Here is a 22,875-nt window from a genome sequence, read left to right on the forward strand (position 1 = left end):
AAAAGCCCTATACTGTGGTGTAGTGTTCTATGTTTTATGTAGCCATTGCAATACGTATTTCCAGGCTTATCCACAGGGGTGTAAACAGCAGGAACTTCAGCCAATGGGTTAGAGATTAATATATGATCAGACCCAGTGAAGGACAGGCATTCCAAGGAGGTGGCTATCGAGATGCTCTACAGTTTCTGGAAAAGTTCCTGCTGATCCCAGGGATGCATGATTCAGAAAGAAGAGACAGGAACATTTACAAAACTCATAGATAGGCACATGGATAACAGAAAAATGGAGGGAAGGGTTAGATTGATCTTTGAGTAGGTTACATTGGCTTAATCACCTGACATTGGTGTCTGCCAAAATAATGAAAACCATCGATGTTATAATATCTAAGACACTTGGAAAATAATAATATGAATGAGCAAAGTTGACATCAAAGTGATTTCTCATCAAAGGAAAATCACATTCGATTAATTTGCTGGAGGTTTTGAGGAGGAAAATATAAGAAATAGAAACCAAATATGCTTCTTGGTCCTTCGAGCCTGCTTCGCCGTTCATCAAATCCATGCTGATCTCCTCACTTTCCCAACATTCCTCGATCCCCTTAATTTTCAGAAATATATCAATGTTTGCAGATATATTTGCAGCTATATAGGACCCTGGTCAGACCCCACTTAGAGTACTGTGATCACCTCTGGTCGCCTCACTACAGGAAGGATGTGGAAACCATAGAAAGGGTGCAGAGGAGATTTACAAGGATGTTGCCTGGATTGGGGAGCATGCCTTATGAGAATAGGTTGAGTGAACTCAGTCTTTTCTCCTTGGAGCGAAGGAGGATGAGAGGTGACCTGATAGAGGTGTATAAGGTGATGAAAGGCATTGATCGTGTGGATAGTCAGAGGCTTTTTCCCAGGGCTGAAATGGCTGCCACAAGAGGGCACAGGTTTAAGGTGCTGGGGAGCAGGTACAGGGGAGATGTGAGGGGTATGTTTTTTACGCAGAGAGTGGTGAGTGCATGGAATGGGCTGCCAGCAACCGTGGTGGAGGCAGAAACGATAAGGTCTTTTAAGAGACTCCTGGATAGGTACATGGAGCTTAGAAAAATAGAGGGCTATGGGTAACCCTAGGTAATTTCTATTGGAGGGACATGTTCAGCACAACTTTGTGGGCCGAAAGGCCTGTACTGTGTTGTAGGTTTTCTATGTTTCTATATCAATGTTTCTTTTAAATCGACAAAATTATTGAATTCTGCATCCACTCAGGGTGGAGTATTCAACAGGGTCAATGTCTTCTGAGTGAAGACACTTCTCATCTCAATCATACATGGCTGTGCCCCCTGATGCAGCACACTTCCAGCAGGAGGAAATTATTATCAAAGAACATATATTGTATTTCACCATATACTACCCTGAGATTCATTTTCTTGCTAGGTATTCAGAGCAGAACAGAAAAAATACAGTGGAAACAATGCCAAATTCCATACAAAGACTGACAAACAACCAATGTGCAAAAGAAGACGAACTGTGGAAATAAAAACAAATAAATAATACAGAGAACATGAGATGCAGAGTCCTTGAAAGTGAGTCTGTAGGTTCTGGAACACACAGAATGCTGAGTTCCTCCAGCATTTTGTGTGTGTTGCTCGCATTTCTAGCATTTGAAGTTTTTCCTCTTGTTTCTGTAGATTGTGTAATCAGTTCACAGTTGAGGTGAGTGAAGTTATCCACTCTGGTTCAGGAGCCTGATGGCTGAAGGATAATAACTGTTCCTGAACCTGGTGGGCGTGGGACCTAAGGCTCCTGTACCTCCTTTCTAATGGCAACAGCGATAAGAGAGCATGGCCTGGATAGTGAGGGGCCTGGCTTCGTGTGGCAGCATTCCCTGCAGATGTGCTCAGTGATGGAAGGGCATTGCCTGTGGTGGACTGGGCTGTGTCCAACAGTTTTTGTAGGTGTTCCCAGAATTGGTGTTTCCAAACCAGGCTGTGATGAAACCAGTTAACTCTCAACTGTGCATCTATAGGGGTCTGTCACAGTTTTAGATGACATGCCAAATCTGCACAAACATCTAAGACAACTGAGGTGTTGTCGTGCCTTTTTTTGTGATGACACTTATGTACTGGTTCCAGGACAGATAAGGCCAAGGGATTTAAAGTTCCCTCCTCCTCCAATCCCCCAAATAAGGAATGGATCATGGACCTCCAGTTTCTTCTTCCTATATTCGATAATCTGCTCTTTGGTTTTGCTGACATTGAATGAGGGTTTGTTGTTATGGCACCATTCAACCATATTGTCAAATCTAGCATGCAACCTGCCAATCCATCCTCAAAGAACCAAGATTAGTCAACACACACAAAACGCTGAGGGAACACTGCAGGCCAAGCAGCGTCTGTGGCGAGGAATGGACAGTCGACCTTTCCAGAGTCAGGGCAACAAGGTTATCAAGCACCTCTCCCGTTTCTGAAGCGCAATTGCACTTCATTTGCTGAGTTCCTCCAGCATTTTGTGTGTGTTGCTTGGATTTCCAGCATCTGCAGATTTTCTCTTGTTTGTGATTTCATTTCATTTTCTTTTTGGCTCTTTGCAAATCACATCTTCAAAAATGGAGAGTGCTATCACTCTTGAGATTTGGGGGCAACAGTGAGCCATCAATTAGCAACCGGGTAGCCAACGCCCTGCCAATGCACGTCCTTGGTGACTGGTTCAAAGGTGGCCGAATGTCCGCACTGGTCCAATTGACTTTAGTCACGGAGCACCGCAAGATAAACTTCGTGTCCTATCTTATAGGTGTGCAATGTAATTTCGCGACAATCTTTGCGGTTTCCTTTTCTCCGGAGCCAGATCTCATCATCACGTACAATTGCATAAATAACATCATAAAGTTCTGATTCCCTGCACGTCTCCGGTTGTTTGTTTGCTTCTGTGATGTATCGCGACTGATGAGTCACGCACTGCTGCTCCAAGGGCGAGTTTGTGAGTCAGGACTTTCCAGGAGCCACCCTCGGTCACACACTCAACTCGCCGCCCGCGAACCGCGCATCAACGCCGTATCCAGCACCCGGTCATGCCAGCCACCAGCCGCTGATCACGCAGCCCGCGCCCTGCCATTGGTCGCTGCGCCGCACACCTTTGTGCCTGATTGGCCGGCGCCCGGGGCCCGCGGCCCCGCCCCCGCGCGCGCTCCACCTGAATGGAGCGCTGAGCGGGGCGGGGCCTGGCGAGCCGGTGTCAACAGCTGCGAAAAGCGGCTCACTGTGTCCGTGCGGCGCCGCTGCTGTGAACGCGTCTGCGTCCGGTTCATGAGTTTCGTCGCCGAGAGCCACGATTCGGGAAGCGTGTGAGTATCCCTTCTCTTACTGGGTGCATTTAACAGCCTCCAGCCCTTCGCAGCGGATCGCTTTAGTGATGTGCCCGGGGACAGGCTCGTGCCGCTTTTTTGGGGGGTGAATCAGATAGATTTTCACCAAGTCCATTCTGCATACGTGTGGCGAAGCACTGGGTAAGTGTTTCATTCTAACGCAACAGCAATGCTAACACAAGCCTCTGAGCAGCAATGTTCGTTTTAAGAAAAAGCTGCTTGGTGATTTCATCTCTCCCCCCCCCCCCGCACCCCCCACCCCCACCCAGTCTCATTGGGAATAAACCGGCGGTCGCTTTAAATTGAACGCGGTTGCTAGGTTCGGGCACAATTACGTGTCGATGAGGGGAAGTTTGTTTTTTTTCCCTTTGTAATTTGGTAAAATAGTTCTTTGCCCTGTCCTGCGCCGGGTTTTCCCTGGGAACACTGATGCAAGTGACGCCGCCGCCTATTCTCTGCCTTGTTCGCTCGGGGGAGGGGAAAAGGCTGTGTCGGAGCTTGTCTGGAAAGTGGGTGAAAGGTTGCCGCGGTGACTGGTTCAAGTTCGCGCACGGCCCAGCCCGAGCCTGCGCCGACTTCGCGGCTCCCGCGGGTGGGGGCCGTCCTCACCTCGCCTCGGCTTATCAAGTCTCTTCGAGCTGGCTAGTGAGTAGAATAGCGCCCGAGACTGCCTGCGTGGACGTCTGCATTCCTTATCCTCTCCCTCTACAAACCACATCTCTGTAATTGATATAAACCTGAACTAAAAGCGAGGTGACTGACTTTGTGCTATAACGCTGCCAAGAAATTCTAATACTAGGACTCTTAAAATATTGAAGAATGCGAAAGGTTTGTGGGGACTGGGAGAGGAAGAGGGCGTGTATTGGGCGAGGTGGGAAAAGGCACAGTAAACGAGGGGAAATTAGGTTCGGGCTACATGACCACCGATCCATAAAAACAGCCGGCAGAGTTAACAAAATGCATTTTCTTTATTACTTTAGATTTTTATTGTAATGTGCTCTATGACGCTATTAAGTACATGGAGGGGAGGAGTATGGAGGACTATGGTCCAGATGCGGGTCGAATAATGTGCTGTAGTGCCCTTAATACTTTATTCCTAAAACATAGATAATACAATAAAATTAGTACACATCTTTATACCACCAAACCAACAACGCACTTGGAGCAGCCTTGGGTCCCTTATCTATGAAAGGAAGTGCTGGCATTGAAGAAGGGCCAGGGGAGGTTCACGAGAATTAGTCTGGGAGTGAAAGGGTTAATATATGAGGATTTTTAGTCTCTGGGCCTGTACTCGCTGGAGTTTGGAAGAACGAGGGGGGTATTTCGTCAAATCCTTTTGAAAGGCCTAGAGATGGAGAGATGTTCTCTATAGTAGGGGAGTCTAGGACTAGAGGTCATAGGTTACAGGGAGAAGGCAGCAGAATGGAGTTAGGAGGGATAATAAATCAGCCATGATAGAATGGTGAAGCAGATTTGATGGGCCGAATGGCTTAATCCTGCTCTATGTCTTATATTCTTCCTGGTTGACCCCTAAAGTGTTTGAGGGTTGTTACATGGGACCCAGCCATTCAGTGTCCATTAGCAAGCAGACCCTACACCATGGCCCTTCCCCTCAGAGCCTTTGTGGAGATTGTACCCAGACTCTGTGCATCTCCTCTGCACCCTGGAATGTGCCAGCTGGCAGCATTCATTGTCGGGCACTTCATTACGCTGGAGAATCAACCATTGTCGAGCAGGCCAAAACATGTACTCCACTGAGTAAGTGGAAAGTACTGATGAGCACAAGACAGGAAAGATATGACTGTTCGCATGAGATTCTGCAGATGCTGGAAATCCAGAGCAACACACACAATATGCCAGAGGAACTCAGAAGGTGCGGCAGCACCTATGGAGAGGAATAAACAGCTGATGCTTTTGGCCAAGAGTCTTCAGAAGGTTGGGGAGAGGAAGGAATGAAGTTGGCCAGATGAGGGGGAAAGTAAATGGGTGGAGAGGGGGCTTGGAGAGGCTGGGTGGTGATAGGTGGAAAAGGTAAAGCGCTGAAGAAAGAAACTGATGGAGAGGGGAGTGGCCCAAGGGAGAAAGAAAAGGAGGAGGGGCACCAGCGGAGAGGGGAGCCAGAATGGGGAATGTAAAAAGAGAGAAGGGAGAGAGGTAGAAATTACTGGAATTGATGTTCATGCTGTCAGGTTGGAGGCTATGCGGTCGGAATATGAGGTGCTGCTCCTCCAACCTGAGAGTGCCCTCATTGTGGCAGTCGAGGAAGACATGGATCATCCTGTGGGAATGGGAAGTAGAGTTAAAATAGGCGGCCACCTGGAAATCCCTTAGTTGGAGTGAATTGGACTTGGATCAGCGTTGCATCCTAACGGCAGCATCATCACTCGTTCAGCTCTTTGTTAATTCTGCACCGAAGCAGAGATTTTTCCCAAGAAGGAGTCTTTAATTCGCAGCTTTCTGACTCTGATGCAATTTAGCTGTTTTGAATTACTTCTCTTTCCTGGTTGTGCAGCTTTATATTCTGTGAACCGTTAGTTAAAATCCCATGGCATGAAGGTATTAGCTGTGTAGCTGTATAATTGATAGGATCTGTTCTGATGATGATTATGGGCAGGCTACGTTAGCGCCGGAATGTGTGGCAATAGTTGCACAATCGTAGATTGTGTTGATTGTAAACGCAAACAGCACATTTCACTGTACGTTTGATGTATATGTGATAAATAAATGAATCTTGCTCTGAAGAGCCGTTCATTTGGTATGCTCCATTCTACCCATCACTCTTAATATAGCTGAATTTGTGTGCCTCCCCGTAGAGTCGGATGGGATCCAGTTGCGATATTCTACAAGTGTGCCTCCTTTACAGACCAAGGACTGAGAATGGTCAAAGTGTTGTCATGTGTTACTCCTATGTGACAAACAGTTAAACACCAGGGGAGCATTTGGGAAATATTCATAAATGTGAAAGACATCCGAGCAGCATTTTCTATTTTCAAAGCAAATCTTCTGTCAAAGATTGGGGTTAAAGAGAACTATCATCATTTTTTTTGAATGTTATACTTGCTGACCCTGCCTATGGCTCAAAAGGTACTACTGACTTTCTGCCTCAGGGTTTTGTTTTATTACACTAAAAATTGCTGTCACCAGAAAGTCCATCAGCTTGTTGGTTCCCTTGAACTCCATGTACAGTCAAACAGTAACTTTCCCTGAAGTATGAATCACACTAAGCCCAACTTGAACATTACCCGGAGCAATTCTATGTGCAACCTCACTTGTGAATTAGTCAGGGTCTATAGAGGTATGTGTGATTTGTGCTCTGAGTACTGCTCACTGGCTTCCAACTGACCGTGAGGATTCTAAGTATAGAAAAGAGAGGGCTGTCTCATCATTTTGAAATTATGAAACAGAATTATGGGTAAAAAATTCTTTTTTTTAAAACTGTGTGTCAATTTTTTCATTATTTGGATTACTTTATTCATTATTAACATGTTAGAATTACAAATTCTTCTTAATACAAGTTTGTTTTTTTAATCCCACTATGAATTCCCATGTCCATAGTTATATGCTGTGGCCACTTTATTAGGTACCACCTGTGCCCAGTAATGTGGGCGCTGAGTAGGTTTGTGGACTTCTGCTACAGCCCGCCCACCTTAAGGTTCAACGTGTGTGTTCAGAGATGCTCTTCTGCATACCATTGTTGTAATGTGTGGTTATTTGAGTTACTGTCGCTTTCCTGTCAGCTTGAACCAGTCTGGCCATTCTCCTCTGACCTCCCTCATTAACAAGGCATTTTCACCCACAGAACTGATGCTCTCTGGATTTTTTTTTTCTGGTTTTTGCATCATTCTCTGTAAACTCTCGAGGCTGTCGTGTGTGAAAATCCCAGGAGATAATAAGTTTCTGAGATAATTAAACCACCCTGTCTGCCACCAACAATTGCTTAGGTCACATTTCTTCCCCATTCTGATGTTTGGTTAAACAAGAACTGAACCTCTTGACCATGTCTGCATGCCTTTATGCATTAAGTTGTTGCCACATGATTGGCTGATTAGGTATTTGTATTAATGAGCAGGTGCAGCTAATAAAGTGTCTGCAGAGTGTATGGTGGCTGTGTAAACCTTTCACTGCTTTATTCCTAGCAGAGGAAGGTCATAGTAGTAATGTATCTGGAACTGAGTCCTGCTCTGTTCCTCAGAAGGGGAGGGGATAGAAGAGTTTAGCTGTCGTGATAAGAGATTTATTGGAGAGGGGAACTGACAGAAGATTCTGTGGACGAGAACAAGGTTCCTGGATGGTATGTTCCTCCCACGTGCCAGTGTCAGGGGCATCTCGGACTGAGTCTACAACTTTCTTTAGGGAGACGGTGAACAACCACGTCAGATCTCGTGACATAGATAGGAAGGGTGACGAGGTCCTGCAAAGTGAGTTCAGGGAGTAAGGTGCTAAGTAAAAGGACAGGTCCTCCTGAACTCGGGATTGCTACCTGTGCCACATGCTAGTGAGGCCAGAAATAGGAAGCTAATAGTTTAACATGTAGCTTAGGAGTTGGTGCAGGAGGAAGGCCTGTATTTTGGATCACTGGGACCTGTACAAATGGGACAGATTGCACCTGAACTGGAGGGGGACCAATATCCTTGGAGGGAGGTTTGTGAGTGCTGCATAGGGGGTTGAAACTGGAGCTGCAGGGGGATGGGAACCAGAGTGCCAAGGCAGATAGTGGAGTGGTGGTGGGGAAGATGTTGTTAAGCTTGCATACAAAGACAGGGACCTGAATGTTGAGCATAGTGGGACTAATACTCTTGAGTTGCATCTATTTCAATACAGTGTTGTGGACAAGGCAGATGAACTTAGAGTATGGATCAGTGTGTGGAATTATATTGAGACTTGGTTGCTGGAGGGGCAGGATTGGCAGCTGAATGTTCCAGGGTTTCCGTTGTTTTTGACATGACGGAGGGAGAGGTTTTAAAGGGGAAGGGGTGGCATTAGCAGTCAGCGAAAGTGCTCAGTCAGGACAGACGAGGGAACTTGTCTACTGAGGCAATATGGATGCAACTGAGAAATGAGAAAGAGTTGACTACATTAATGGAATATACTCCTAACAGCGGGATTTAAAGGAGATTTGAAATTTGTGGAGAGATATCACATAGTTACAAGAAAAATAAGATTGTGATAGTAGGTGATTTTAACTTTCCAGATATTGATCAAGATTCCATACTGTAAAAGGGCTGGATGGGATAGAGTTTGTGTTCAGGAAAGTTTCCTTAATCAATAAATAAAGGTCCCAACTAGAGAGAGCATGATATTGGATGTCCTTTTTAGGGAACGAGACAGGGCAGGTGACAGAAATGTGTGAAGGGGAACACTTCGGATCCAGTGATCGTAATTCTGTTAGTTTCAAGATTACTGTTGTTCTGCCGAACATCGTGGGGCATTCTGTGTTAATGCCAGAATGTGTAGACCCCCTGGAGTGGTAAACTACTACAATAACTGAGGGGCTTCCTCACCCTCCCCAGCCCCTCTGTCTCCAGTAGCAGAAGAACCCTGTACTACAGTCCTTCTCCACTGAGCCTTTGCGGTGGCCGTAACGAGTTTCAGTGCATCCTTCAGCAAGTACTGTTACAGCTTTGAATGTGCCAGTTGGCAGCATTCCTCAACAGCCATCTTGACTTGTCGGCAGACCAACAAGTTTCAGAAGAGTGACACCTGGAGCATTGATTTACTGGGGTGGGGGGAGGGGAGGTGGCACAGCAGCACAGTGGTTAGTTAAAAGTTTTACGGTTCCGGCGACTGGGGCAAAATCCCCCCATCCCCAACCTCCCTGCTATCTGTTAGGAATTTGAATACCCTCCCTGTAAATGCGCCGGGTTTCCCCAGGTTGTTTGGTTTCCTCCCACATTCCAAAAGCATACAGGTTAGAGTTAGTAAGTTCTGGACGTGCTATGTTGCTGCCTGAAGCATGGTGGGACTTATGCACTGGCCCCAGCACAATCCCCTGAATTGACGCAAGTGATACATTCCATTATATGCTTCCAGGTACATGTGACAAATGAAGCTAATCTTGTTAAATTTTTGGAGAAAGAGGGAACCGCTAATCTACACCATCAGTTAAACCAGGACTCAATGTGAGTTTTCTCTTAACAGGAAGAAAGGATGGAGATGGGCTTCGGAGCACGCAGAGACAGTAAGTGTTACTGGGGCAGCCGAACGGAACAAGGGGACATTGAGGCTGTCGAAGCACTCGTGTCAATGAGCTGCAACTGGAAGTCAGACGGCAGAAGGTACACCGATCTGAGACCACTAACACCGGCCTCCGATGTATCTGAAGAATCCGAGGATAGTTTACCGTCCATTTCTAAAGATCTCCACACATTGCCCCTTCTTGTAAGTAACTTTTGTAGCAGTTAAATCTACTAAGAATGGTAGATAAAACCTAATGAAGACTGGCTTTGCACTGGTGCCCTAGGTAAATGTGAGTTGTACTGAGTCATCAGATCCAAGACTTCTTGCTCCTGTAGAGCCGTAGTTTCTCAGCATTCAACACGTGGACACTGATGAAAAGGAGAGGAAAGAATCTGAGCAGAGAAAGAGGGATTCACTTTTCAACGTACTTTACAAAGTTCAAAATAAATTTATTAACAAAATACGTAGTTGTCACCATGTACTATCTTGACGTTAATTTTTTTGCAGGCATTCACAGGAAAATAAAGAAAGCTCAAACTAAATTTATTACTGACATACACTTATGACACCATAAGCTACCCTGCAATTCATTATCTTGCAGGCGTTCATTGTGGAAGAAAGTAATGTGATAGATTAGATGAAAAACTACACACATACAAACATTGACAACAATCAGCATGCAAAAGAAGGCAAAGCATGCAAATTTAAATACATACATGCATACTGAGAACATCAGTTTGTACAGTTCTTCAAAGTGAGTCCTTAGATTGTGAATCAGTTCAGAGTTGAGGTGGTTCAGGAGCCTGATGGTTGAAGGGTAATAACTGTCCCTGAACCTGTTGGTGAGGGGCTTAAGGCTCCTGTACCTTCTTCCTGATGACAGTAGCAAGAAGAGAGCATTGCATCATAAGAAAGTCCTGAGTGCTTCACGCACAACGAATTGCTCTAAAGCATTGTTCACAAGATCCATAACAGCAAGATGAATAACCAAGAGTAACTTGCAATATTTTAGTCAGAAAGTAAGGACTTAGCTTGTTGAAGAATAGTCTCCAGAATTTTCACTTACATGTGAATGGCTCATGTTAACATCTGATCTTCATGTCTACATCATTGAACACAGAATCCTCAGTGCTGCCCTATTCTGTATTTTTTATCTGCAATCTGTGTGTGAAATAAGATGTACTCCCAGTAGCCACTTATTAGGTACCTGCTCTACCTAAGGAGGTGGCCTGTGAGTGGGTGTTTGTGGCCTTCTGCACATCACAGTTGTAGCTGTTGGTTATCTGAGTTGCTGTCACCTTGAACCAATCTGGCCATTCTCCTCTTGACACATTTCATTAACTAGGCATTTTCATCCACAAAGCTGCTCACTGGATTTTTTTTGTTTTTTTTTGCAGTCTCTGTAAACTCTAGAGCATGTGTGTTTAAAATTCCAGGAGATCAGCCGTTTCTGAGATATCAACCACCCCGTCTGGCACCAGCATTCATTCCACAGTCAAAGTCACTTAGATTGCATTTCTTCTCCTTTCTGGAGTTTGGTCTGAAAAACAACTGAACCTCCTGACCATGTCTGCATGCTTTTATACACAGAGCAGCTGCCACATGATTGGCTGATTTGATGTTTGCATTAATGAGCAGGTGTACCTAATAAAGTGACCACCGAGTGTACTTTGGGAATGGATGGACTCTCACTTTTGTTTTCTCTGTTTCTAGTGTTTAACCCCACCATATAGTCCTCCAACGTTTGAGGCATCTCAAATGGCCCACCCTACAATTCCGACCCCCTCCGCTCTACCTAAAGGAGGACTTCCGTTATCCAGAGAAACGACCAGGGCTACGGCAGTGCCGGAGCTGGTGCCCGTAGATGCAGCATATGTAAGGAGTCCGCAACCAGCCAAGGTAGCCACAGGCCAGCGGTCCCAGGCAACAAGCGTGATTCGCCACACCGCTGATGTCTTGCCCTGTACAGATGGTTCTTGTCCGATTAGGATGGTCCAGGAATCTGCTAGGCTGCAAACAGCAGCCGTGGGTGGAACTGAAGGGAAAATGATGGGAAGCGATGGCGCTGAAAAGAGAAACTGTATATCGCAGGAACTGAGTTCTTCTGTCAACCCAGTAAATGAAAGCAATGAAGGACCAAACGAAGATAAGAAACAAAACCAAAACTTGGCTCTAGCAACTAATTCCACAGTAGTTACAGGACAAGCTCTTCTTTCAAGGACGCATCCTCCCAGCAACACTGAGATTCGGCAAAATTCGGTGCTGGTCTCGCCTCCGGCCTCTTCCAGTGCCCCTCCACTGCCCATCATCTGCCAAGTTGTACCGGTCGCTGCAGGCAACCCTGTTATGACTGCTGTAGTGCCCAACACTCCGGGTAAGCACCCGACCATGATCCCTCCTCCCCTTGTCTTCATGGGAACTCCAGTTTCGAAGGGAGCCCTGATGTTTGTCATGCCACAGCCCGCGGTCAAGCAAGTGAAGCCGGGGGTCACCAGCCTCAATGGCACCCGACTGTCACCCATTGCCCCTGCCCCCGGGATCCTGCCACCTGTCCAGAAGGAAGAAGCCCAGATTGATGTGTGTCGACATCGCAGCCACATCTGCCACCACCCAGGCTGCGGGAAAACCTACTTCAAAAGCTCCCATCTGAAGGCCCACATGAGGACCCACACAGGTATGGGGAGTACACTCTCAGCTCTGCTTATAATTTGCCACCAGGAGGTAGAATTGAATTGAGTCCAGCGAGAAGTTGTTGAATCTTTACTGATTGTGTAACCCCAGAGCCCAGTGCTGGGCAGCTAACTACCTCTGACCAAGGCCTGGGCAATGGTGCCTTTTTGTTTTTGCAGTGGAGTGCAGGTTAAGACTATAGGACTTAGGAACATAATTAGACCATTCAGCCTTTGAGTCTGTTCTGCCATTCCATCATGGCTGATTTACTAACTATCTCAAATTCATTCTCTTGCCTTCACCCTGTAACCTATCAACCTCCATTTTAAATACACCCAATGACTTGGCCTCCGCAGCCATCTGTGGCAACGAATTCCACAGATTCACTGCACTCTGGCTAAAGAATTTCCTCCTCATCTCTGTTCTAAAGGGACAATCTTCTATTCTGAGGCTGTGCCCTCTCATCCTACACCTCCCCCACAATAGGAATCCTCCTCTCTGCATCCACTCTATCTGGACCTTTCAATATTTGATAGGTTTCAATAAGCTCCCTCTCTCATTTTTCTAAACTCCAAAGAGTACAAATCCAGAGCCATTCAAGCTCCTCATATGTTAACTCTTTCATTCCAGGGATCATTCTTGTGAACCTCTTCTGGACCCTCTCCAATGCCAGCACATTTCTTCTTAGATAAGAGGCTCCCAGCTGCTCACAATACTCCAACTCTGGTCTGACCAGTGCCTTATAAAGCATCAGCATTATGTCCTTACCTTTATATTCTAGTCCTTTCGAAATGAATGTTAACATTCCATTTGCCTTCCTTAGTACAAACTCAACCTGTAAGTTAACCTTTAGGGAATCCTACACAAGGGCTCCCAAGTCCCTTTCCAACTCTGATTTCTGAATTTTCTCCATGTTCAGAACATAGTCTTTGCCTTTATTCCTCTATCAAAGTTCATGACCATCAACTTCTATACACTGCATTCCATCTGCAACTTCTTTGCCCTTTCTCCTAATCTGTCCAAGTCCTTCTACCGTATCTGTATTAATTTTCCTATAAAGGATGAGAAATTTTGTTTGTCCCACTCCCATCAAGGAAGGGGCTATGCAACATCTGCATGAGGACCACTAGGCTCAAAACCAATTACTTTCCCCAAGACATCAGACTGATCAACACCTCCACCCATTAACCCACTCCATCACCCCACTCCATCACCCCAAACCTCCACTACTTTATCATTTCCTGTCAAGATCATCTTATATACAGATACTCCTGTACGTAGTGTCACTTTTTGTACATAAATGTATACGTGTACTGTATAAGCTAATCCTATGTATTTATATTTATTGTTCTTTTTTAATCTTTTTATTGGTTTCATAATGATAAACATACCATAGTATTGATACAAAGTTATTGGGATGACATTGTTATAATTAACATAGTTAAATATAAACCCAGTTGACACATGGGTTTTAAACCTCCCAATCATACAGGATGCAAATGTAATATACAAAAAAAAAGAAAAAAATCATGAAAAAGGAAAAAAAATATAAAAATATACCCCAAAAGAAAAACTAACCTAAACAGTGTTAATCAACTAAACTAAGGAAAAAAAGACATGGGCTGTTATGTAACATCAAAAAAAGGAACCATTAGTGTCATCAACTCTGCTCCTCTCAACATATATTAAAAAGAAATAGAATAAGTTTGGAAAAGGTCAAATTACATCATATGGAAATGGCCTCCAAGTCTTTTCAAATTTAATAGAGGAATCATAAATAACACTTCTAATTTTTTCTAAGTTTAAACACAACATAGTTTGAGAGAACCAATGAAATGTGGTGGGAGGATTAATCTTTTTCCATTTCAGTAAAATGGATCTTCTAGCCATTAATGTAAGAACTGCAATCATCCGACAAGCTGAAGAGGTTAAATATTTATTGTGTTCTTTATGCTTATTATTTTTTTTAAACGCTGGATTGGATTCAGAGTAACAATCATTTTGTTCTCTTTAATGTGCGTGTACTGAAGAGTGACAGTGAACTATCCTGAATTAAGCTACAGTATCTGAATTTTCCAACCTAATTAAATGATAATTATGGATTGCATTGCAGCAAATTAAATTGAAATGTGTAAGTTTTTTTTTAGTTCGAGGGTAAGACTGACTTTGATTTAACATGATGTGCCAGAGATGTATTGTAAATTGCACCATGAATCCCATTACAGGTGAGAAACCGTTCAGCTGCAATTGGGAAGACTGTGACAGGAAATTTGCACGCTCCGACGAGCTGTCTCGACATCGCAGGACCCACACGGGAGAAAAGAAGTTTGTGTGTCCCATGTGCGAGCGGCGGTTCATGCGGAGCGATCACTTGACCAAGCATGCTCGCCGCCACCTCTCTGCTAAGAAGCTAAGCAACTGGCAGGTGGAAGTGAAGAAGCTGAACGACTCCATCTCCCCAGTGTCAGCTCCTTAGTCCTTGTGACTCCAGCAGTCATATTCACATTAACCAGTGCAAGCATCACCTAATGGGAACGGTCGTTCAGTTCTGCTGAAAATGATGGAACTGAGTGAATGCAAGTTTTTATGTATTATGTATGTATCTTGTAAATGTTTATGCTTAGATGTAAGCAGAGCATAGCATGCTGAACTGAGAGATTACAGAAATACATGAAATTTGTATGGAGGGAATATGTTACCTTCTGAAAAATGACTGGTTAAATGCAGTTCTTACGTGCACAGTGCACACTTTGGGAAGGCAGCGAGTAAGGTGACCTCTAACTGTGAGAGAAGCGAGTTAGTTGTTCACCGTCTCTGGCCCCAGAAGCGGCAGACTGCTGGTGAGTATGCTTGCCAGCACCGAAGTCTACGTGAGCTGTGGTCTGAAGTATCGGGTGGCAGCTGTACACAGTGTGTCACTTCTCAGCGGTGAAAGGAGGGAAGGAGAAGTGAAGGATCAGGATCTTCCTGCATTCATATCTAGTGAATGGAAAGGGTAACGGGGGGAAAACAGTAGGGGATTTCGGGCGCTGTCTGAGACGGCAAGGAAGCACACTCTTCAAAGTTCACAATAAATTTATTATTGAAGAATGTGTATGTCACCATATACTATCTTGAGATTCATTTTGTTACGGGGATTCACAGTAAATGCATAGAAACACAATAGAATCAATGAAAAATCATACACAAAAGTGGACAAACAACCAGTGTGCAAAGGGCAATAAATTGTGCAAATATACATATTTACCCCATACTTGCTTTTGCCCAAGATGTTGGGGTAGAAATTTCTATTTGTGTAGTAGGTGGGATTGCATTAGCACAACCAAATATTCTGGAGCTGAATGCTGGGACTTGCCATCAACAGGCAACTAAAGCAGATCACAATGCCCATACCAAATTTTCTCCCCCGAGTATTTATCTTTGCCTTATGAAGTTCTGGCCAGAGGGGATGAAGACAATTGTCCAAATTCTGATTTAAAAATTGTCATGGGCGAATACTTAAACTAGCTATTTTTGTGACTAAATGTTTGCCAGATTTGCAAATATAACAAAAAGGAAATTAATTGTTCTTTTTCTCAGCAAAGATGGAAACATGTCATATCTTACAATATGAGTTTATGACTTACGTATCACTGTATACATTTACATGTTTTGTAATTACTTGTGTTGCTACTTATTTATTTCATACTGTTATCACAAACTATTGATTAATAATCTACTTGGTCACTTAACTTTTTTTGTGCTTGTCTTCTTGGTGTACAGCTCATTTGCTCCCTCTAATGACGTTGTTCTTCTCGTTTGCAAACTTAAGACCATAAGACACATGAACAGAATTAGGTAATTTGGCCCATCAAGTCTGCTCTACTATTCTATCATGGCTGATGTTGCTCTTGTTTGTAGCAGTTTGGTGTTTCCTGCATTATTTTCTAATATTATAAGACAGCAACACTTCAAAGAATGCTGCACTGGTTGTCGAGAGATGTGGGATATACTGAAATTATCAGACAACCATGTACCCATGAAGTTACACAGGATCTAGCCCCTTAGTGTTCAAGTGATCCAATTCACAAGGAATAGGACACAAGCGAGAGTCTTGTTATAAAGATAAAGATTATTTGTCACACGTGTGTTGAAACATACAGTGAACTGCATCATTTGCGTCAAAGCAAATCAGCGAGGATCGTGCCAGCAACTGTCGGCACAGTTTTGGCAGTAACAGAGCACACCCACAACTTACTATCCCTAACTACATCGGAGGAAATCCACATGGTCAGATGTAGCCAGCCCTGCAGAACCAAGTGCCCTAATTGATGATGCTGACTAATTGATGGCTCTCCAAATAAGGAGGAATATGGTTAGGGGAGGTTGCCCTCGTGTATATACCCATGGAACCTGCTGTGTTGCTGTGAAGGCAGAATACATCTCTGCTGTCTGCACTGTACCACCTGTGAGCCCAATGAGCCACCCCAACCCAGGTGAGGATTATAATGCCCTTCAGTCCTCAGCCATCACTCTCTAGCTGCTGGACAACTTACCCATACTAATGTCCGCATAAAATAACAAAGTAATTTGGCTGTAGTCACGGTGCAGAATCAAATTCAGATTTATTTATCACATACAGTATACATCGAAACAAACAGTAAAATGCATCTTTTGTATTGAAAGCCAGCACACCCAATGGTGTACTGTGGGCAGCCCACAAGTATCACCACGCATTCCAGCATGCCCACAGTGTTCCACAGACCAAAACAAGCAGCAACAACAACAAAACGAAAGATAACAGCCAAACAAGCCCTTGTCCCATCGCTTCCACCCACCCCCTCACACACCCAGACATGTCTCCCAACCCCAGGACTCTGTGCTGCCAATCCTAGTCCCCTGGATTCTCAACCTTCAGCTTTGGACTTCACGCCAGGACTCTCCAATCATGAGTTTGACCTTTGGGCCTCAACTTCTGGATTCGCAAGGACCTCCCTCCCTGGTAACCCAGCCCTCGGAACTACTTCTTTGGGCCTTTACCTTTGGTCTTTGACCCTCAGCTTTGCCCTCTGTACTTTGCTGGGTTAGATGTTCAGGCCTATATCCTATGATCTCTTTGACTGAGACTTCATTGGGCTGTTGGTAACCATAAGGTCAAAGGGCTACAGGGAAAAGTGCGATTTCGTATTGCTTTATTATTGTCACATGTGCCAAGATACAGTGAAAATCTTTTTGTTTTGCATATCATCCATACGTAACATTTCAAAGCATGAACACATCAAGGTAGTACAAAGGGAACAACAACAGAATGCAGAATATACATTCAGGGGCTACTTTATTAGGTATCTCCCATATCTAATAAAGTGGCCACTGAGGGTATGTTCGTGGTCTTCTCCTGCAGTAGCCCATCCACTTCAAGGTTCAATGTTTGCATTGCAAAATGCTCTTCTGCACTTCACTGCTGTAACGTGTGGTTACTTCAGTTACTGTCACCTTCCTGTCAGCTTGAACAAGTCTGGCTATTCTAGTCTGATCTCTCTCGTTAACAAGATATTTTGCCCACAGAACTGCTGCTCACTGGATGTTTTTTTTGGTTTTTTTTACTAGAGTTTTTAAAGTTTAGAGTTTTTACTAGAGGCTAGAGTTTACTAGTTGATTTGAAAATCCCAGGTGATCAGCAATTTCTGAGCTACTCAAACCACCCTATCTGACACCAGCAATCATTCTACTTAGATTACATTTCTTCCCCATTCTGATGCTTGGTCTGAACAACAACTGAACCTCTGACCATGTCTGCATGCTTTTATGAATTGAGTTGCTGCCACATGATTGACTGATTAGATATTTGCATTATTGGGTGTAGAGCAGGCAGACAATGAGGTGCATGGGCCATGTTGAATCCTGGTGCTTTTATGATTCAAAGATTCTTTGGAAATCAAGAATGAAGCACAAAACTTACTGCTTACAGCTGTTCATTAAGCATTACAAGAACAAAGAATGAACAAGAAGGAAGAGTTGAGAAAACAAAGAAAAGATAAAGGAAAAAAGTAGTCGTGATCGTGTCATACTCAGACTAGAAATAACAAAATTCCGGTGATAACAACTAACCTACAACACAGCCAGATTCCAGTGGCATGGTCCTGTGCTACTGAAAACTAAGACATTTCTAGAAAAATACAGAAGTGACTGTACCATAATTGCTAGAAAATACATTAAATAATTGCATCCAATTATATAAAAATATAAGCAAGCATAAGAAAGTTGAATTACAAGAAACGTAACAATTGTGCACCTAATCTAACAGTAGATGTGAAGTCAAGTTTTCATCTGTATTGAATCAGAATCAGGTTTACTATCACTGGCATACGTTGTGAAATACGTTAACTTTGTGGCAGCTGTACAATGCAGTATACGATAATAGAACAGAAAACTGAATTACTGTAAGTGTATATAAAATAGTTACATTAAATAAGTAGTGGAGAAAAAATAGGAAGTGAAAGAAGTAATGAGGTAGCTTTCATGCGTTCACTGTCCATTTAGCAATCGGATGACAGAGGGAAAGAAACTGTTCCTGAATCACTGAGTGTTTGCCTTCAGGCTTCTGTACCTCCTTCCTGATGGTAACAGTGAGAAAAGGTGGTAGAGGTCCTACTCTGAGGCACCGCTTCTTGAAGGTGACCTGGATATTGTGGAGGCTAGTACCCATGATGGAGCTGACTAATCTTACAACTCTCTGCAGCGTACTTCAATCCTGTGCAGTAGCCCTTGTGCAGTATCCCCTCCTGTATAAGGGGTTTGTTCAATAGTCTATATGCAGTGGAATAGAAGCTGTCCTTGAACCTGGTGATGCAAGTTTTCAAGCTCTTGTATCTTCTGCCTGATGGAAGGGCGGTTGGCGGGGGGGGGGGTGGTGTGGAGAGAAAATGCTTAGGGTGGGAGGGACCTTGGATTATATTGGCTGCTTTCCCCTGGCAGTGCAAAGCAGAGACTCAGTTAAAAGAAGTTTAGTTTGAAATGAAATGAAATATTTTTATTGTCGTTGCATAGTACAATTCATCATGCACCAATACAGTGAAAATGAGTTTGCAACTCTCGTACTCAATGCTATAAAACAACAAATAAAATAAATAAACAATAAATAAAATTAGGTAACCAGCTAGTACAAGCAATGTCCAGCAGTACAAAAGCGCAACTTAGTTGCATGACAGCCATAAAACCAGTATTAAAGTAGCAATATAACAATTTATGGATGATGATTGATCGATTGGTTCACAGCAGTTATAGCTCTGGGGAAAAAGCTATTTTTCAGTCTGGAAGTTTCCATGATGGACTGAGTTGTGTCCACAGCTGTGCGCAGTTTCTTGCAGTCTTGGCCAGAACAGTCACAGCATCAGGATGTGATGAATCCAGATGGTGTCGCGTGTGCAGGTCGGTTTATCAGAGTGAAAATCAATGCACCAGGGCAGCCTGTGGGTGCATGAGGATTCCTTGATGGGACAATTTTGGGAATGGACTCACAAGGGACAATCACAAATCAGAATCAGCTTTATGATCACTGATATATACTGTGAAATGTGTTGCTCTGCAGCAGCAGTACAGTGCAATACATGAAATATATTCTGCTGCATAATATATAAAAAATCAAATAAGTGATGCAAAATAGAAAAAAAAATAATGAGGTAGCATTCATGGGTTCACGGACTGTTCAGAAACCTGACGGCAGAGGGGAAGAAGCTGCTCCTAAAACGTTGAGTGTGTGTCTTCAGCCCCCTCCCTCATGGTAGCAATGAGAAGAGCATGGTCCTGGTGGTGGAAGTCCTCAACAATGGATGCCAACTTCTTGAGGCATCGCATTTTGAAGTTGCCCTTGCTGATGGAAGGCTAGTGCCCACGATGGAGCAGGCTGAGTTTACAGCCCTCTACAGCTTTTTCCGATCCTGTGCAGTGGCCCCTCCAATACCAGGTGATGCTCTCTATTGTACATAAGACCATAAGATATAGGAGCAGAATTCAGCTATTTGGCTCATGGAGTCTGCTTCACCATTCCATCATGGCTGATCCATTTTTCCTCTCAGCCCCAATCTCCTGCCTTCTTCCGGTATCCCTTTATGCCCTAACCAATCAAGACTCTGTCAACCTCTGCCTTAAACATAAATACAGACTTGACCTCCACAGCTGCCTGTGACAATTAATTCCACAGATTCACCAATCTCTGGCTAAAGAAATTCCTCTTCATCTCTGTTCTATACTGAGGCTGTGACCTTTAGTCTCAGACTCTCCCACCATAGGAAATATCCTTTCCACATCCACTCTATCAAGGCCTTTCACCATCCGATAGGTTTCAATAAAGTCACTACTCATTCTTCTGAATTCTAGTGAATACAGGCCCAGAGTGTCACAACCATGGATTCAGCAGCGCAGTAGATACGGCATTGCGCTTGTGAATTTGCACGTGTCAGCTAATCGTTATTTAATCGTGATAGTATTTAACTCCATATTTGTCGTCGTAGTGCTAGTCGAGACTTGGACAGAGCACAGCAACATTTCACTGCCTGTTTGCTTTCGGCCCTGCCTGAGAAATTGGACTTGCGAGACAACTGATTCCGAAGACTAATGGTATTCGTTTAATGTTTAGATAGTCTTTCCAGCTGCAGTATAGGCTTTGTTTCCCATTTGAGAGTTTTAGTTAATGGCCCTATTTGGCCTGGCGTTTATTGTTTATTTTCCCTTTAACACTGTTCACATTAAAGTTTGTGAACTATCGACCTGCTTCAGTGTCTCTCACTCCACACTTGGGCCATATCTGAACGGGGTAACACAGCCATCAAATGTTCTTCAAATGACAAGCCGTTCAAATCTGGAACAATTTTCGTGAACTTCCTTTGAATCCTCTCCAGTTTCAGTATATCCTTTCTAAGATAAGGGAACCAAAACTGCATGCAATACTCTAAGTGAGACCTCACCAGTGCTTTATAAAGTCTCAACATTACTTTCTTGCTTTTATATTCTAGTCATCTTGAAATAAATGTTAACATTGTATTTGCCTTCCTCACCATAGACTCAACCTGCAAATTAATCTTAAGGGAATCATAAGACCTTAAGACATTGGAGCAGAAATAGGCCATTTGGCCCATCGAGTCTGCTCCACCATTCAATCATGGCTGATCCTTTTTTATTCTCCTCCTCAACCCCATTTCCCGGCCTTCTCCTGGTAACCTTTGATGTCATGTCCAGTCAAAAACCTATCAATCTCTGCCTTACATACACCCATGACCTGGCCTCCACAGCTGCATGTGGCAACAAATTCCACAAATTCACCACCCTGTGGCTAAAGATATTTCTCCACATCTGTTTTGAATGGATGCCCCTCTATCTTGAGGTTGTGCCCTCTTGTCCTACACTCTCCCACCATGGGAAACATCCTTTCCATATCTACTCTGTCTTGAACTTTCAACATTTGAAAGTTTTCAGTGAGATCCCCGCACATTCTTCTAAATTCCAGCAAGTACAGACCCAGAGGCATCAAACATTCCTCGTATGATAACCTTTTCATTCCTGGAATCATCCTTGTGAACCTCCTCTGGACTCTCTCCAATGCCAGCACATCTTTTCTAAGATGAGGGGCCCACAGTACTCAAGGTGAGGCCTCACCAGTGCTTTATAAAGCCGCAGCATCACATCGCTGCTCTTGTATTCCGGATCTCTTGAAATGAATGCTAACATTGCATTTGCCTTCCTCACCACCGACTCAACCTGCAAGTTAACCTTTAGGGTATTATGAACAAGGACTCCCAAGTCCCCTTGCATCTCAGATTTTTGGATTTTCTCCCCATTTAGAAAATAGTCCACAGATTTATTTCTACTATCGAAGTGCATGGCCATGCATTTTCCAACGTTGTATTTCCTTTGGCACTTTCTTGCCTATTCTCCTAACCTGTCTAAGTCCTTCTGCATCCTACCTGTTTCCCCAACACTACCTGCCCCTCCACCAATCTTCGTGTCATCTGCAAGCTTGACTACAAAGCCATCTACTCCATCATCTAAATCATTTATATACAGCATAAAAAGAAGTGGTCCCAACACCGACCCCTGCGGAACACCACTAGTCACTGGAAGCCAACCAGAAAAGGACCCTTTTATTCCCACTAGCTGCCTCCTACCAATCAGCCAATGCTCTAACCATGTTGGTAACTTTCCTGTAATACCATAGGCTCTTAACTTGGTAAGCACCCTCATGTGTGGCACCTTGTCAAGGCCTTCTGAAAGTCCAAGTATACAACATCCACTGCATCCCCTTTATCTATCCTACTTATAATCTCCTCAAAGAATTCCAACAGGTTCATCAGGCAGGATTTTTCCTGAAGGAAACGAGGCTCACTTTGTACTATCTTGTCCATGTACTCCATCGCCTTATCCTTAACAATTGACTCTAACATCTTCCCAACCACTGAGGTCAGGCTAACTGGTCTATAATTTCCTTTCTGCTGCCTTCCTCCTTTCTTAAAAGAGTGGAGTGACACTTACAATTTTCCAGTCCTCTGGCATCATGCCAGAGTCCAATGATTTTTGAAAGATCATTTCTAATGCCGCCACAATCTCTAACGCTACCTCTTTCAGAACCTTAGGATGCAGTTCATCTGGTCCGGGTGACTTATGTACTTTTAGGTCTTTCAGCTTTCTGAGCACCTTCTCCCTTGT

General features: G+C 43.9%; 1 protein-coding gene across 2 annotated transcripts; it reads left to right on the forward strand.

Moving 5' to 3' along the window:
• Positions 1–2,987: 2,987 nt before the first annotated feature.
• On the forward strand, positions 2,988–15,929 carry LOC140199618 (Krueppel-like factor 10). Of its 2 annotated transcripts, none has more exons than XM_072261999.1 (4): positions 2,988–3,328; positions 9,490–9,729; positions 11,242–12,202; positions 14,424–15,929. In XM_072261999.1, exons 1-4 carry the CDS (start codon positions 3,293–3,295, stop codon positions 14,672–14,674), a joined length of 1,488 nt encoding a protein of 495 aa, XP_072118100.1. In that variant the 5' UTR covers positions 2,988–3,292; the 3' UTR covers positions 14,675–15,929. The 2 variants fall into 2 exon arrangements, with proteins under 2 accessions (XP_072118100.1, XP_072118110.1); XM_072262009.1 differs by lacking the exon at positions 2,988–3,328 and adding an exon at positions 3,369–3,492.
• Positions 15,930–22,875: the final 6,946 nt, after the last annotated feature.

This window comes from Mobula birostris, chromosome 1, assembly GCF_030028105.1.
Source record: "Mobula birostris isolate sMobBir1 chromosome 1, sMobBir1.hap1, whole genome shotgun sequence".
Classification (NCBI taxonomy): domain Eukaryota; kingdom Metazoa; phylum Chordata; class Chondrichthyes; order Myliobatiformes; family Myliobatidae; genus Mobula; species Mobula birostris.

Bases quoted from the DNA above. Each gene is read 5' to 3' on its own strand.
- LOC140199618 (XM_072261999.1), top strand. From the start codon at position 3,293: ATGAGTTTCGTCGCCGAGAGCCACGATTCGGGAAGC. The intron at 3,329-9,489 runs GTGTGAGTATCC...TTCTCTTAACAG, and splicing joins AGAGCCACGATTCGGGAAGC to GAAGAAAGGATGGAGATGGG. The intron at 12,203-14,423 runs GTATGGGGAGTA...ATCCCATTACAG, and splicing joins CCACATGAGGACCCACACAG to GTGAGAAACCGTTCAGCTGC.